General features: G+C 50.9%; 1 protein-coding gene across 2 annotated transcripts in view; it reads right to left on the reverse strand.

The window, feature by feature from the left end:
* Positions 1–15,576, reverse strand: part of MGRN1 (mahogunin ring finger 1) — a 52,927-nt gene that overhangs the window by 9,984 nt on the left and 27,367 nt on the right. For both annotated transcript variants that reach the window (XM_051631934.1, XM_051631935.1), the window contains exons 5-9: positions 14,761–14,878; positions 11,906–11,972; positions 9,219–9,271; positions 6,129–6,176; positions 2,203–2,271 (exon numbers count right to left, since the gene is read on the reverse strand). In XM_051631934.1, the coding sequence (XP_051487894.1) occupies positions 2,203–2,271; positions 6,129–6,176; positions 9,219–9,271; positions 11,906–11,972; positions 14,761–14,878 (355 nt within the window). The remainder of the gene's footprint in view (positions 1–2,202; positions 2,272–6,128; positions 6,177–9,218; positions 9,272–11,905; positions 11,973–14,760; positions 14,879–15,576) is intronic.

Below are 15,576 nucleotides of genomic sequence, written 5' to 3' on the forward strand. Positions count from 1 at the left end.
GACTAATCCTCAAGACCCTTCACCAACTCATTGCCCTTCTCTGTACCTGCTCCAGCACCTCCATGTCTTTCTTCTACTGTGGCACCCAGAACTGAACACAGACCTCAAGGTGTGGCCTCACCAGTGCCAAGTACCCCCTGGTGTTGGGTTGTGAGGGGAAAGAGCCCAGCTGAACTGTCAAGGGATTCTGGAAATTTCCCATCTGAGAGTCCCTGAGAGCTGGTATCCTCCTTCCAGGTCTCAGCAGGGAGATCTCCAGGAGAGGGAGCTCCAGCCCACAGGACACTCCTGGTGGTTCTGCTCGGAGCTGACCCAAGGCAGGGAGGAGGACACTGTCCTGTGAATTCCCAGCACTCTGGCCCTCCCAGAGCCAGGCTGCCTGCAGAGGGGAGCCCCTCGGGGGTAGGGAGCCCCTCGGCTGAACGGGACCAAGCACCAGCTCCTGCCTTGCCAGCCCAGGCCCCCCAGGCTCAGCAGGGACACGGGGCTTTGGCAGTCCAGCCTTGCTGCCCCGTGTCCCCAGAGAGAGCAGCCCCAGAAGGAGCTGTGGGATAATCCCCATGGCTGGACAGAAGGAGGCACTCCAGCCATGTCTAACCCAGTTTCCACGAGTCCTTGGAACAAGTCATGGAGGGAGGAGAGGTTCTCCTGCCACAGCATCTTCACCAGGCTCCCCTGCTGGCACAAGCTCTGATGCAGCTGCAGGAGAACCAGCCTGGAATGTTAACCTGCTCACAGCTACCTTGGTAAAAAGGTTTGTCCCTGTTCAAGATGAACATACACCACACTAGTCCTTCAGTCACCCAGGGCCCCACAAACTGGATTACAGCCACTGAGCAAGGAGAAACCCACTCCTCAAGCACAGGAGGCTCTTCCTGACACCCAAGCACCCCACAGCCTCCCCACCAATGCCACAGAAGTTATGCCAGGGCCCCCCAAACTGATGATGGGCCACCCTCCACCTTGGCCTGGTCCCACTCCACAAGGCCTCTTTGGTCACCAAGGCTAACACAGCCCAGACCCCGTGCAGCCCTGGTGGGAACAGCACCACCCAGCATCTGCTGCTGCCACATCCCCACCCAGCCTGCCAGCTAAGCCAGCAGAAACCTGCCAGCCTGGCTGCACCCCCACATGCACTGCTCCTCTATTTTGGGAGGCAGGGAGCTCAGGCTTTTTGCTCTCCCATAAGTACAAAAATGCCCCCGGGCCACTTGTCTGATGGGCCACAAATATGTGATGGCTGGATCAAGAGAATCATCACAAGACCACGGAGGAACCAAAGAGAAGCCTTCAATCCTCTTAGAAGACATCCTGTGCAACACAAATCTTTGAGAAGACTTCTCCCCCCTGCCTCTTCAGGTGCTACCTGTTGGCACAGGCAGAGCCCACAACGTGCTTTGGGCAGGACACTGTGTTGCTCAGAGAGGAAATCCTGCTTGTCCTGCTCTTTTGGCCACTCCTCTGATTCCACTACACAAGCAGCTCGGTCTGGAAGCCCAGGTGGCAGCAAAGGGCAGCTCCACCTAAGGCTAAAGTGGTCAGGGAACGTGCACAGGGCTGTGCAGCAAGCTGGGATCCAGCAGAAGCTCCTGCCTAAAGGTGGACAATGTTTCTGGTTAAGGTATTTGCAGCTACAGCCCCTAGTGAGGCTGTGCTCCCTCTGGCTGAGGGGTGCAGGTTGCTCTGTGGGCAGTGGCAAGCCTAGAGAGCTGAGGTCCCTGTGCTGTGGGAATATGGAGTCCTTCCATTAAAAAAATCCCACCAAACCCCCCCCACAAAAAAAAAAACAACCCCTCAACAAACAGGAGACAATGAGGGAGCCACAAGCACAGACACACCAGGCACAACTGCAGAGAGGCAGTGAAGGTGGTGTGAGCACCAGAGGGAAGATGTTGGAGGGGCCTGGGAAGCAATGCTCAAAAAAAATCCTAATATATTCCTGGCTGTGCAAACTGGGAAGCACCCAGACTGGCCAGTAGCCTCAGGGAACCAAGAGCAGCAGCTGACATTGGCCCACTTCTCTCCAAGCCCCAAAGATCAGGGCTGTGCCCCACAGGACACTGATAGCCTTCTCTCCCAGCAATTCCAGCCCCAGGGAAGATCCTCAAGAGCCTCATGCTATCTTCAAATGATCTCAGCACTACTCCAGTGATTGTTTGGGCCTTGTAACAGTGAGGACTTGGGACAAGCAGGAGCCTTTACCTTGGTCTCTTGGTTGTTTTTGTTCTCGATGCCGTAGATCTCCTGAAGCAGGTAACTCACCCGGTCAACCTAGGGGAGAAGACAACAGTTGGAGTGCCTCCAAGTTGGATCACCTCCCCTCCCTCCCTGTGTCAAAATGTCCATGATACACCCACAGCAGCTGGCTCCTTTAGAGCCACACCAAAAGAAAAAAAAAGGCTGGGAGAAGGAGCCTCTCCTTGCTCAAGAAGTGGTGCCCAACCCATCAGGTCTGAGCAGGGAGCCCAACTGACCACTTTTGTCACCATCAAAACCACCTAAAACACAAGTACTCTGGTTGTCTCAGAGATCAAGAGGGAACAAGCATCCATGGCTCAATTAAGCCAGAGGCAACCAGCCTTCCACAGTCTTCCTGACTTTCAGCAGGATGAGCTTCCACCCGTCTTGGTGGCCCCAGGAGAGGTTCTGTGCCAACAGCTCCTTACTGGCACACCCATGGCTGCACAGCACTTCCCTGGTCATCACCTGGGAGCATAAGGTCAAGCCACTGAAGACACACAAACCACCCCTCTTAGCATGAGAAGCACTCGAGGGACAACATCACTGCAATGTCATTTATTAGCACCTACCTCCAGGCCCTTGGTGGCCTCTCTAAATTGGGGGGTGTGGTGACAGAAAGTGCTCTAGGCACAGTGGGAGCTGCTCCCAGCCCCAAACCTGGGATGTCCTCCATGGAGCCAGGCCTTTAGGCAAACTCTGGCAGCTGCCTGCAAACACCCTCAAGCAGCTGAATGAAGAAAGCCCTGAGGCAAGAAAGGCTGATGATGGCTCAAGTGCCAGAAGGCAGGTCCCCCTGGACCACCAGGGGGGTCTCCCCTCTTCCTTGGCTTAGCCAGCAAGTACAGCACGAGACTCTTACAGCTGCCAGGAGCAGAACCTACAAGGATGGACCCAGATACTGGTCCTCTGAGATGTGGTGCTACCCTGCAGCTTTCCCAGAGCAGGAGGTGTCACCCCACAAGAGGTCAAACGGAGAAGGAGCTGCAGGGTATCAAATGGAGACACCTCACAAGCAGGGGGAGGAAACGCTGTCCTGCCCCCTCCAGTAACTGCCCAGGTGACACCATGCAGTGAAGTGAAGCCACCAGGAACCCAGTGCCCCACCAGGAACCCAGTGCCCCGGGGCTTTTGGCATTTCCAAGTGTAGCTGGCCCCTCTCCTCTCCTTTTGTCCAGCCAGGTGCTCAGAAGAGCATGAAGATGATCAGAGGCTGGAGCAGCTCTGCTCTGGAGCCAGGCTGGGAGAGCTGGGGTGTTCAGCCTGGAGAAGAGAAGGCTCCAGGGAGACCTTAGAGCACCTGCCAGTGCCTGAAGGGGCTCCAGGAAAGCTGGGGAGGGACTTGGGACAAGGATGATAGGAAAAAGGTTTTTAAGCTGAAAGGGGGAGATTGAGGTTGGACATGAGGAGGAAATTCTTTGCTGTGAGGGTGAGAGCCTGGCCCAGGTTGCCCAGGGAAGCTGTGGCTGCCCCATCCCTGGCAGTGTTGAAGGGCAGGTTGGATGGGGCTTGGAGCAGCCTGGGCTGGTGGGAGGTGTCCCTGCCCATGCAGGGGGTTGGGACTGGATGATCTTTAAGGTCCCTCCCAACTCAAGCCAGTCTGTGATTCTGCAAGAGCCATGGCTTTGCCATGGGCTTTCAGTGCTGCAGAAGACATCCCAAGCCACGGGGCAGCCAACAGCTCTATCCAGCCTGCTTGCCAGCTTAGAAATGCTCTGAGCTGGGATACAGCAGCTTTTAACAAACTCATTCCAGTGTCTCCCAGTTCCACACAGTGTGCAGCTCACAGCCAGTCTGTTCTGGGCCTGCATTTCACAGCAATGAGCTCAGCTGCTGGACTGCTGAGCAAAATCCTCTGCAGCAGCTCACAGCTCACCCAGGAAGTTTGGGAACAATGATGTGGGAGATGTCCTTTTGTAACTAGACATTTCCAAGTGAGCCTTGTGACAGCACCCTGACTCCTTGGAGGATCGTGATGAGCAGCAGGGAGTGCAGGAGTGGCCAGCTCAAAGCACAGAAGAGGTGGGGAAGGAAGAGACCAAAGCCTCTGCAGGAGCTGGGGTTGGTTTTACCTGCCTGGCTCTCAAAATCCTGAGAAGCTCATGTCCCAGAAGGAGAAGTGTGAGCAATGCAACGTGGCTCTCCCTAGAAAGATCTCCAGGTTTTAAAAAGAGTAGGAGTAAATGAGGAGTAGGTGACTGCACACAATGCAGTTCTTCACCTTCCCACTTCTCCAGCCCATCCCCACCATGACACCCTCCCAAAGGCTTCTGTTCCTAACTACAGCCTCAGCTGATGCTCACAGGAGCCACCAGCCACATCCAGGTCATGGGTTTTTTTTGCTGCCCCATCTGTTTGCATTCACCCATGCTGAGTTTCTTGAAACAGGCTGGTAGGAACACTAACTCAGCTGAGAGAACAAAGTAGTTCAGCTCATTAGCTGCTGCTTCCTGCTCCCAAAACAGCTCTAGAGATGGATGCACACAAAAGGTACCTGGGAATCCTGGCAATGGCAAGGAGGGGAAGGCAAAAGAAAAGCAGTGATGGGGAAGAATGTACCATGTTACACTGCAGACATTTACTCTATACCTCTGCTCTTATGGCTGCAGATGCTGTCTGGGTTTCAGTGGTACTGGGTGTTCTTCTAGCAAGAGCTTCCTTCTATTTTAAAAGCCATGAGAGGCAACACACAAGCATCACCTCTTACAAACTGCCAATAGAAAATAAAAAAGTACCCACAACCAAACACCGAGTGGGAAGGTGACATGATCTGCCAGTAAAGACAGACAAGCACACCCTGTTTCCCTGCAGGAGTCAGCTCACCAGCCTGTGGCAGGGTGGGAACTCCCCTGGAGAGCACTTCTAGCAAGACAGCACCCTCTCTGGGGAGCCTGGAGTGCCAAATGGAGAATGGTACACACTGGGTGCACAGCACCCCAGCACCAGCTCAGAGAGCTCCCAGCCAGGAAACTGCCCTTTCTAAACAATTATAAACTTCAAACCCATTATCAAGATAAATGAGCAGCTTTTCAGCAGCTCATGAATGTTGTGCACAGCTTCTGTGCATCACACCATCCTGGGCTGGGCTAAAAAAGGGCTTCAGATCCTTGATGTTTCCCTGTTTGCCACTCTGCCTTCTGCCCTTGCCCTCCTGACATGTGCAGCCTGGTACATACACAGCAGCTTTAAAGCAAGAGCTCTTCTGTGACTGCTCAAGTCCCAGCATACTCAGAGGGGACAGGCAAGGTGAGCCAAAAGGTCTCAGCCCCTGGGACTGCTCCAAAGATACCAAGGACAAGGAGGAAGCTTGTGCAGGGAGATGATCCCCATATAACTCAACACACGTGTATGGAAAGCTTTCAGCCTCCAGGTGGGACACAGGGAGCCTGCAGAGATATCCTTCCACACCAGAAGACACAGAGTGAAGGAGATGTGGCAGTGCACATCAACAGCTGTACTTCATGCTGCTGAAGCTCTGAAGCTCCATTTCACAAGCCTGATTGATTTGCACACAAACCACCCATCCTGTGGGATGTCCAGGGACTCTGCCAGTTTTCTGTTCAAGTGCCAAATTCCAGCAAGGCAGGAACGTACAGGGAAGACAGGATCTGTGAATAGTGATGCCTCCCAGAGGAGCCCAGAGACCCTCACCCTTGCTCTGCCAGTCCTGCCATATATCTGTGCCCCCAACACACATCTGGCTGTGCAACAACCCCCCTAGGGCTGCCAGCAGCTCACTGTGCCTTTGCTTGTGGCACCTGAGCAAACAAGGTGAGATCTCAGGCTCCCAGGGAATGAACATAGAAGTTTCCCACTGGGAACAGCTTGGACACCCATGGGACACCAGGAGATGGCTTTAATTAAGCAGTAGAGAGGAACCAGGTACTTACAATCTGCTTCTGTTTTAAGGGCTTCACGGAAAAACTGCCATCAACGTGCTAGGAGGAAAGAAAGGACACGAATTAAACAGCTGAAGTGTGTAAAGAAAGAGTAGAACAGACTTGTGATGGTCACAGCTGGTGTCTGCTGCTTCAGAGAAGGGTGGTGTAGGTGCCACTGGGACAGCCTGCTGGGCAACGGCTCCCAGGGGAGTTGGTGGAACAGGGAACTGGAGGGCTCCTCCTCTGCCCCACTGCAGCAGGAGATGGACTTGGCTGAAGTTCCACCTGGCTGAAGTGGGTCAGAGCACGCACAAAAACCCACTGGGTGCTCTCAGGTTGCTTCAGTCCAACTGGGTGCAAACACTTCTTCACCAGGCCAGCCAGACTTGGCAGGGGTGTTTGTGAACACCCTAAATAAGACCCAGCTCCAGAGGCAGAGAGTCCCAGCAGAGCAGGGGGCTGGCATGGGGCTGAGAACAAGGCTTGTCCACCAGACAGCACTGGAAACGAGTCACACATGTTCCACAGGCACCTTCTGAGCCCACCTGAGCTTCACTGGCTCAGGGCTGGCACTGCTGGAACAACCCTATTCCCAGTGTGGGACCTGGTGACAGGAGCACTGTGCTGCTTCTGCTGTCCCCATCATTCACTAGGGCCCAACCACCTCCTCTGCTGGAGTCTACAGAGCAGGAAAGGAGACCTGGGTGAAACTGCTGCTGAGAACACCTGCAGACATGGGGCTGTTCACTGAGGGAGGTTAGAAAGGACAAAAGCTCCAAAAAACCACAACAATCCCATCTTCCAGGTGAACACCAAGTGCCAAGTTAGCATCAAGGTTACTGTTCTGATTTTTAAAATACATATATCAATAGCAAGTGACCAAGGCCTGCTGGTCTGTCTGTCCTCTGATCATGCTCTGGTGATCAGCAGCAGGGCTTATTAGCAAGGGCCCCCTCTGGATTTATGGACCTACACTTCAAAAGCTGCAATTATTCTAAGGATGGGGAAGATATTTTAATCAAACAGGGAGAAGAAAGAAGTCTACAAGCACTTTGCCTTGTGCCTTTTAATAAAAAGGAAGATTTTGATCTTGTTTGAAGCATTCAGGGGCAGATGAGAAGTGGCCCCAGCAGAGAGCATCTCCCTCTCACAGCACAGACTGGAAAAATTAGGGAAGCACTGAATCCTTGAGCTGAGACCTGGACATGGGATATAACCCAGCACTGATGGAATGGCCTGACTAGCTGTAGTTGGTTCCCAGTTTTGCTGCCTTCCTCCTTCAGCTCTCTGGACATTAAGGGGGGTTCTGCCATCACGTTTGTACCCCCAGAGAGCTCAGAGGTTCTGCACATGGAATTTGCCCCAAAATCCTTGGAATCCTCCTTCCAAAGCTGGAGCAGTTCAAGTCACTCTCCAATCTCACGAGACAGAAATCCTAAAGCTTCACTTTTGCAAACACATTCCAATAGGTGTGTGTTTTCCTGCCTTCCATAAGGTGCTATTACCAAGTGCTGGTCACAGGATGCTAGAACAGGAAGCTGGGACAAGCCCAGGTCCAAGGGAAGAGCTCTACTCCCTGACCACAGAGGCTGAGCTTACTGCAACAGCACAGTGTTTGGATACTTGTAAACCAGCAACTAGACACACTCCATTCTGAGTAAAAAACCCACTTGCATCACCAGATCCAAAGCCAAACCTGAAGCTGGCTCCCACCACAAAGCTGTGAAGGCAACAGCCAGGGGGCCAGAGCTGAGTCTCACTGGTGAGGAAGGCAAACATGTGTGGGATCCTTCAAAATCAAGCTGTATCATGCAGGAAGCTGGTGGTCTCATCTGTTTTCCTCTCCTCAGAAATGGCTGAACAATCATTTTTGGCAAGGCCAGGGGTTCTTTATCTCCAGCACTTTCCCACCAAGAGGAGAGATGGGATCCAACCACTGCAGCCTTCCCCAAGGCCCCACTACCCACACAGTTCTCTCCCAGGTGCTGCTGAACAATGGCAGGGATTTCAGCCTGTGTTGTTTTTCCAGATCAGCTGGAGGAGGAAAATAAAGAATAACATCCCTGCCCTAGTCCCAGGGGTGCTTCAGCTGCCCATCTCACTTCTGACAGATCTCTAACTGCCAAGAGGAGAACTACCTGCAGGGCCAGTGCTCAAAGCAGCCCTTCTAACACAGGGAAACTCATTTTCTTCACGTACCAAGCCCAACCAAAAAATCAGTCTAGAGCACCTTCCAGCCAGAGGGCTTCCTTGGGACTGACTGTGCTTCCTGTGCCCTCTGACTCAGCTTGTCACCATCCACATTATCCACCCAGGAGGAACAGAGAAAGATCTGTCAGCTTGCTCAGGGCTACAGCAGGAATCAAGCAGATGGAGAAACAGAAGTCAGTCCACATGCCAGCCTGGAGGTGTTGAGAATTTCTAACAGCACAGCATCAATGCTGCTCCCCCTTGCATTTCCAGCTCTGCTCCAGCATCTCTTGCCTCACTTCAGCATGTCACAAGAAGTATCTCTTGCCCAAGATTATGTCTGCAGTATCCAGACACAACATGGGTCTTGCAACTGTTTTCAGGGTCCAATTATCACCGAGAGAGATTTTGTTATCAAGGCTTGTGTGTACAGCCTGGCTTGGCCTTACCAGCAGTCAGCTACATCAAACATGCCACCCAAAAGTGGGGGAGCTCCAAGTCCTTAGGCAGGATGTTTCCTAATTCTTTCCAAGGGCTTGGTGCTCCCTGTAAACTAAAGCCAAATTCTGGTGCAACAAGGTCTGGCCACGACACATCCAGTGCTGCAGAGACATCACAAGGCCCTGGAAAACTGCAGGGCAGCAGTTCCCACCCTCAAACATCCCAGGCACTGACACACCCTCTCCCCACAGACAGGAAACACCAGTCCCCATTAGCTGAGTGACCAGCTCAGGTACAAATGATAATTATAGGCTACACAGAAGCTGCTGCAAGCAATTATTTGTACTACAACAGCACTGGGAAGCCCAGTCACGGGTCAGGACTCCTCTGTGCTCAGTGTTGCACAAACTAATGACCCATGGAAATGTTTACATGTACAGGGACAAAGGGGAAAAAGAACTCCTTTACCTTTTCAAATGCAGCCAGAAGAACATGGGCATGACCCGTCACCTCAACCACCACTGCAAAATAAAGAGCAGTCCTGGTTAAACCTTGACAACAGCACAAGCACAGAACTACCCCAAGGTGGATTTTAGTCCATTTACAATTTCTAAGACAATACCTGCTCTATTTTATCTCCTCTTGCAATTTAAAACTACTCTTATCTCGTTGTCAGGCTGGTTGATCTCACACCCCTGCAGAGCAGGAACAAACCCCTGCAGGGCTCTCTCTGGTGGGCCCTACACAGACTTGCTTTCATCATCTTGGGTGCTCCAAACTATCCCACTTTATCTTCAGAGGTTGGAAAGGGAAAGTAAAACAAAGAGCTCAGTGGGATGCTGTCTTCTCCTCAAATGTCTGGTTTTAATTACCTAAATGTATCACAGAGATTAACAAATCCATCTGGTTTAACAGCAGTTGGCAGCACTTCCAGCCCTGGTACTTATCACTTTATTTCACTCTAATCTGATGTGCTTATAAAACATTTCTTTCTCATACCAATTTTGGACCCTGCAACATCTCTGAGCAGTTCTCTGATCTTTTCCCCAAAGACAAACATCATGTCTTCCCTCTTCCAAACTCAAGGATTCCCTCTCAACCCCTCAGCACTGAGAAGGAGCTGCCAGAGGTTTCTGCACTGCATCCATGGCTCCCCCAGCAAATCAAAACACAGACTAGAGCTACAAGCCCCCTCTCTCTGGTGCAAGACACTGAGGTTCTGTTCAGCTCCAACTGGTTGGAGCCTTTTGCTTAATGAGGTTGAGACTCATCATGTGGACATGAGAGCTGGAGGTGATGGAGGAGTCACTAAGGAAGGGAAGGATGTGTTCAGCACGTGCAGGAGAGCTGGCAGACACTTCCATCAGCTCTGTGCCAGAAAGGGAACAGCTGAAGGAAGCAGCTCCTGGGTTGTCTAAAAGGGAGAGGAGCTCCAGAGCTTCCCTTGGGCTCCCCCAGGACAGCAGAGACAAGAGGATCCATTCCCTGGGTCATGTCTGGAAACAGCAGAGAATGGGAGAGCCCACGTCTGCAGGTCTGCTGGACAACTGGGATGGGTCACAGCAGTTTGGGTGCATTCAGGAACATAAGAGCAGGCAGGAAAGAGGCTCAGATTGGGAGTTCACCTCCTTGCTCCCCCCACTGCCAGCCCAGAGCAAGGCTGTTCCAGCTCACTCAATCACTGACATTCAGGTCCCTCTCCACAGTTGGAAAAGCCAAGAGAGACCAGGCAACACCTCCATTCCTAGACTCATGCTCTTCAAGGCATCTCCTGGCAGAATTCATTCCCAACCAGCATCTTGCTGACTGCTATTTTAATTTGACATTCAATTTTATTGAACACAAGCAGTTACAGGCTGCCTGTAATTTTCCAGGTGCTCCAAACACACTAAGCCAGCTCGTTCCAGTTCCAGCCAGTTAAAAAAAGAACCAAAATACACAACAATTTCCTCATATCTCTTCTAAATGTCACCTATTTTTGTGCTGATGTTCTTTCCAGTAGGGGATTTAAAGCAATTGCCTTCCCAGGTTATTAAGGTAGGTGATAGTCCACCTTGGCTAAGACTGGCCATGGTATGTGCATAAATATGTGCTTCCCATGCTGCCCCCCTGCTCTATTTTTGGTCCTTCAGCATTAGAAAGTACAAATATCTCACCAAAAGCTCCAGAAAAACAGAGGAAGGTGTTTTATATTTGTGGTCAGGAAATATACATACATGTCAATTTTACTAACAGTGCCTGAAGTCACTACAAATAGATGCACTTAAGAAGTCATTTCCTTTCTGCTGCTCCCTGCTTTGCTAAAATTGGTTCACCCAGTTCTATTTCAGCCTGCTTGGAGGACTGTCAAATAATGCAACCAATTTCTGGACACTCTGACACCTAGAACATAAAAAACTGAGCAGAGTGACTGCACTAAACAATGCATCAATAATGGGCTTTGCTTTTTTTTCCCTTCCCTTTCTGATTATCCTTCAATTTTGTACAACACATGGCAAAATGCAGAAGTGAAATGCTGCTCCTGCTGACCACAAAAGCCTCCCACACCTGCTGGACTTCCCTCTCCAAAATGACAACGTGCTTTAAAAAAAAAACAAATCAGCAATATTCTTATTTCTCATCACAGGTTGTGTTGTTTTCTTGTGAACACTCAGCACCCTTCAGAAAAAGCAGGAGAATTTCAAACTGCTGAACAAAGATGGATTTGGTTGAATACAAAGCATTTTACAGCCTTTTCTTTTCCTGTTCCTAGGGGAAAATCCACCCGAGTAAGGCAAAGGTTTTATGAGGACAATTTACCCCCCAAAGAGGGGAAAAGACCAGCTCCCTCCTTGCAAAATTCAAAGAGAGAGGAAGTCACTTGCTCCAGTTTGTGCCTGGCACTGGTGGCAGAGCCAGGAGCTCTCCTGAACATCATCCCAACATTAATTGGCCATTTTTCCTGTTAAAAAATGGAGGTGATTTTTAACAGGATGTTTTTCCGTGAGCACCCGTGGTGAGCTGGGACCTTTCACACAGGTGAACTCCTGGAAGATTTTCATTCTGGAAAGGTTCCCCAAGCCTTGGCTAAGAGTGAGATGTTTTTCTCATTGCAGAAGGAGTCACACAACCCCAAAAGGAGGCAGGAGAAGACCAAGGGAGCAGCACATACTTACCATCCCCTTCATCCACCACCGCCCGGATGACCACAGGGAACACCCCACGATCCAAGTCAAAATTCAGCTGAGGGAAAGAAAGGAGATGAAGTTAGACAGTGCACACCAGGCTTGCCTGGAGACAAGACTCCAGATAGATAACGGGGCCCCGGGCTGAAAAGGACACAACAGAGCAGGAAGATTGAAAGTTCAGACACCAACTTTCCAAAGGAGACAGTCAGAGCAGGTACAACATCTATACACAGACAGGGCATGACACACCAGCTGAGGCTGGCACAGGAAAGGGTCTCTGCTTGGACTTCCTGTTATTTAATTCTCACTGATTCACTCCTAAGTGATTGGTAGTAGGATGACTTCAAGGGATATTGTTTTCATAGTATCACAGACTGGTTTGGGTTGGAAGGGACCGTAAAGATCACCTGGATCCAGCCCCCTGCATGGGCAGGGACACCTCCCACCAGCCCAGGCTGCTCCAAGCCCCATCCAACCTGCCCTTCAACACTGCCAGGGATGGGGCAGCCACAGCTTCCCTGGGCAACCTGGGCCAGGGTCTCACCACCCTCACAGCCAAGAATTCCCTCCTCATGTCCAACCTCAATCTCCCCTCTGCCAGTTTTCATCCCTTCCCCCTTGTCCTCTCCCTCCCTGCCCTTGTCCCAAGTCCCTCCCCAGCTTTCCTGGAGCCCCTTCAGGCACTGGAAGGTGCTCTAAGGTCTCCCTGGAGCCTTCTCTTCTCCAGGCTGAACATCCCAACTCTCCCAGCCTGGCTCCAGAGCAGAGCTGCTCCAGCCCTCCCATCATCTTCCAGGCCTCCTCTGGCCTCACTCCAGGAGCTCCACATCCTTATGTTGGGGGCTCCAGAATTGAACCCAGTTGTCCATGTGGGGTCTCATAATGATGGTTTTACATTTTATTCCTCCTTTAAACTACCAACCTCTATTCTCTTTCCAAAGCAGCCGAGTAACAAACACAAAAATCTCATCTAACCTCTCAGTATTTGTTAGAGCAGAGACTCACTCAGCCACTATTTTCCAGCTTGCATTTTTGGACCATTATGGCAAGCCACAGAGGGAAAATTCATCGAGGACAATTGATTTAAAATGCTGAGAGAAGCTTATGGTTTTTGCTTTGCTTCCTGCTCTGATTTATTACTCTACAACAACAGTTTCTGTTTGTCCATTTGAAGGGAAAGTCACATCTCAGAACCGTGGTTACTTGACCATGTAAAGTTTTGCATTCTCAAACAAAAAGGCCTCTTTAAGGGTCCATTTCACATTGATTTTTAGGGACCTAAAACCAACTCTCTCAACAGGAGCCAAACACCATAATGTGCAAACAAACCAATACACCATGAAGACACACTTTTTGAAAGCTTTCCAAGTAACAACCCCACATAATTATTTCCCCTTCTGTTGGCCAGCCAAGAGCTACATCATCTGTGAGTCTTACACTGAGCAAAAACATGAAGTCAAGCTGGATTTTTTTGGACAAGACCAGTCACAAAGCTGGAAAGCAATCTGAGGTGTGCAATTGTGCAGGGCTGAGTGATAAAGCTCTGCCAGCTGCTTCAGATGAAAGTGCTGCCTTTCAGTGACTAGTTAAGATTTCTCCAGATGCATTTGACTGGACCTGACTGCAGAGCTGAAATGGGAGAAACTCTTCCCAATCACAGTGTTGCTCCACATTTTCTCCCTGTAAAGCCAATGAAGGAGAGAGGATGCAGCAGAATCAAGCCAAGAGGGCTTATTTTTCTGCAGCATCTCTCCTTTTAAGCTGTCAAAGGGACATGACTTTGGTACTCGAGTTAAAACCTTGCTGGAAGGAACAGAAGTGAGAATTAAGCTTCTCAGTTCTTTAAGAAGAAAGGGATCTGAGTTCCAACTTCCCAGCTCTCTCAGATGACAGAAGGGACTGAGAAGCAGCTCTTCCAGGCTTTGTATGCTGAACTTGTGAAATCATACATTGGCAGAGAAGCCAAGACATCAGGAAACCAGACTCTGCAGGCTCTTGGTAACCACCACAGCATTTGTTAAGGCACGGGACTGATGATAGTTATGACTGTAACTTCAAGACAGCAGCTATTCAGTCTCTTCAAAATACAAAAAAGATTACTTTCTCCTTTCTTTTTTTCTTCTTAATTTTCCTTCTGGCTTTTTTTTTCCTAGGTAGTTACCTACCAGCACTCACAGACACAACACTCACATGAAGGCTGGGAGAGGGTGTCTTCCAGCCATAACTACATGGCATTAAATGGAGTCCAGTGCTTCTAGGACTACAGGAATGTGGAAAGAAACGTCTCTTGGTTTATTTTATTTTATCTCATCTTTTTAGAGATGTTGCTTCCTTCTTTTTTAGAGATGTTGCTCATGGACAGAGACCAGAGGATGTCACAAAAATGCTCAGAGGCTGGAGCAGCTCTGCTCTGGAGACAGGCTGAGTTGGGGTGTTCAGCCTGGAGAAGAGAAGGCTCCAGGGAGACCTTAGAGCACCTTCCAGTGCCTGAAGGGGCTCCAGGAAAGCTGGGGAGGGGCTTGGGACAAGGGCAGGGAGGGAGAGGACAAGGGGGGATGGATTAAAACTGGAAGAGGGGAGACTGAGATTGGACATGAGGAGGAAATTCTTTAGTGTGAGGGTGGTGAGACCCTGGCCCAGGTTGCCCAGGGAGGCTGTGGCTGCCCCATCCCTGGCAGTGTTGAAGGGCAGGTTGGATGGGGCTTGGAGCAGCCTGGGCTGGTGGGAGGTGTCCCTGTCCATGCAGGGGGTTGGATCTAGATGATCTTGAAGGTCCCTTCCAACCCAAACCATTCCACAATTCATGATTCCATGAAAGAAGGGGACACTGAGAAGAGCCTTACCTCATCATCCTTCCAGTCTGAGAAATCAATCTTGAAGGAAGGCAGGGAGAATTGCTGGCTCACCCCTCTCTTGTAATGAACCGTCTCCGACTGCAGAGAGGGATTCTTTGTGCTGTATCTGGAGAGAGGGGAGAAAAGGAACTTGATGTAACACAGGATTGCTCTGCTGGGCCCTCATTCCTTCCCACCTGTCCAGCTTTCAGGAATCACAAGTGGCAGCTCTGAGAGACAGAGCTGGCAGGAGCTGGCAGCCATCAGTGGGGGGACAAGAAGGGAAGGGAGAGGTCAAAGCCAGAAGGTGAGCAGAGGGAAGGGAAAGCAGCACAGAGAGGCAAGGCCTGGTGGGATCCATAGGGAGCTGCCTGGAAGCACTGGGTGCCAGTGGGGTGCAGCAGCCTGGGAAAGGGTAGCTCCCTAAATCCAGGGCCTGGGCAACGCTGCCTTCAGCCCAGCACACAGACTCATTTTCTGCAGGAAAGCCAGGAAGAAGGAGCAAGGACCTAACAGTGGCAACAGCCAACCCAAGAGGGTGCTGAAAGCTCTCCTGTGCCTCCACGGGCCAGGTCTTCAGGGAGGAACAGTCCCTGGTTCCCCATCAACCTGGTAACCAAAAACCATGCCAGTTCTCTCCTGTGTTCCTCCTCAGAGGTGCTGCAGGGCTACCAACACCACCAGAGACACCAAACAGTCCTCCAAGTTGGCCACCTCAAGAACAGTCACAATTCTTCCACTCTGTTGAGGCCCAGCACTGAAACCCTGGCATGTCAAGCTGGGATAAACATCTCTGGAATAGGACCATGGCCACCATCCACCATC

The sequence above is a fragment of the Apus apus genome, chromosome 14 (genome assembly GCF_020740795.1).
Source record: "Apus apus isolate bApuApu2 chromosome 14, bApuApu2.pri.cur, whole genome shotgun sequence".
In the NCBI taxonomy this organism is placed as follows: domain Eukaryota; kingdom Metazoa; phylum Chordata; class Aves; order Apodiformes; family Apodidae; genus Apus; species Apus apus.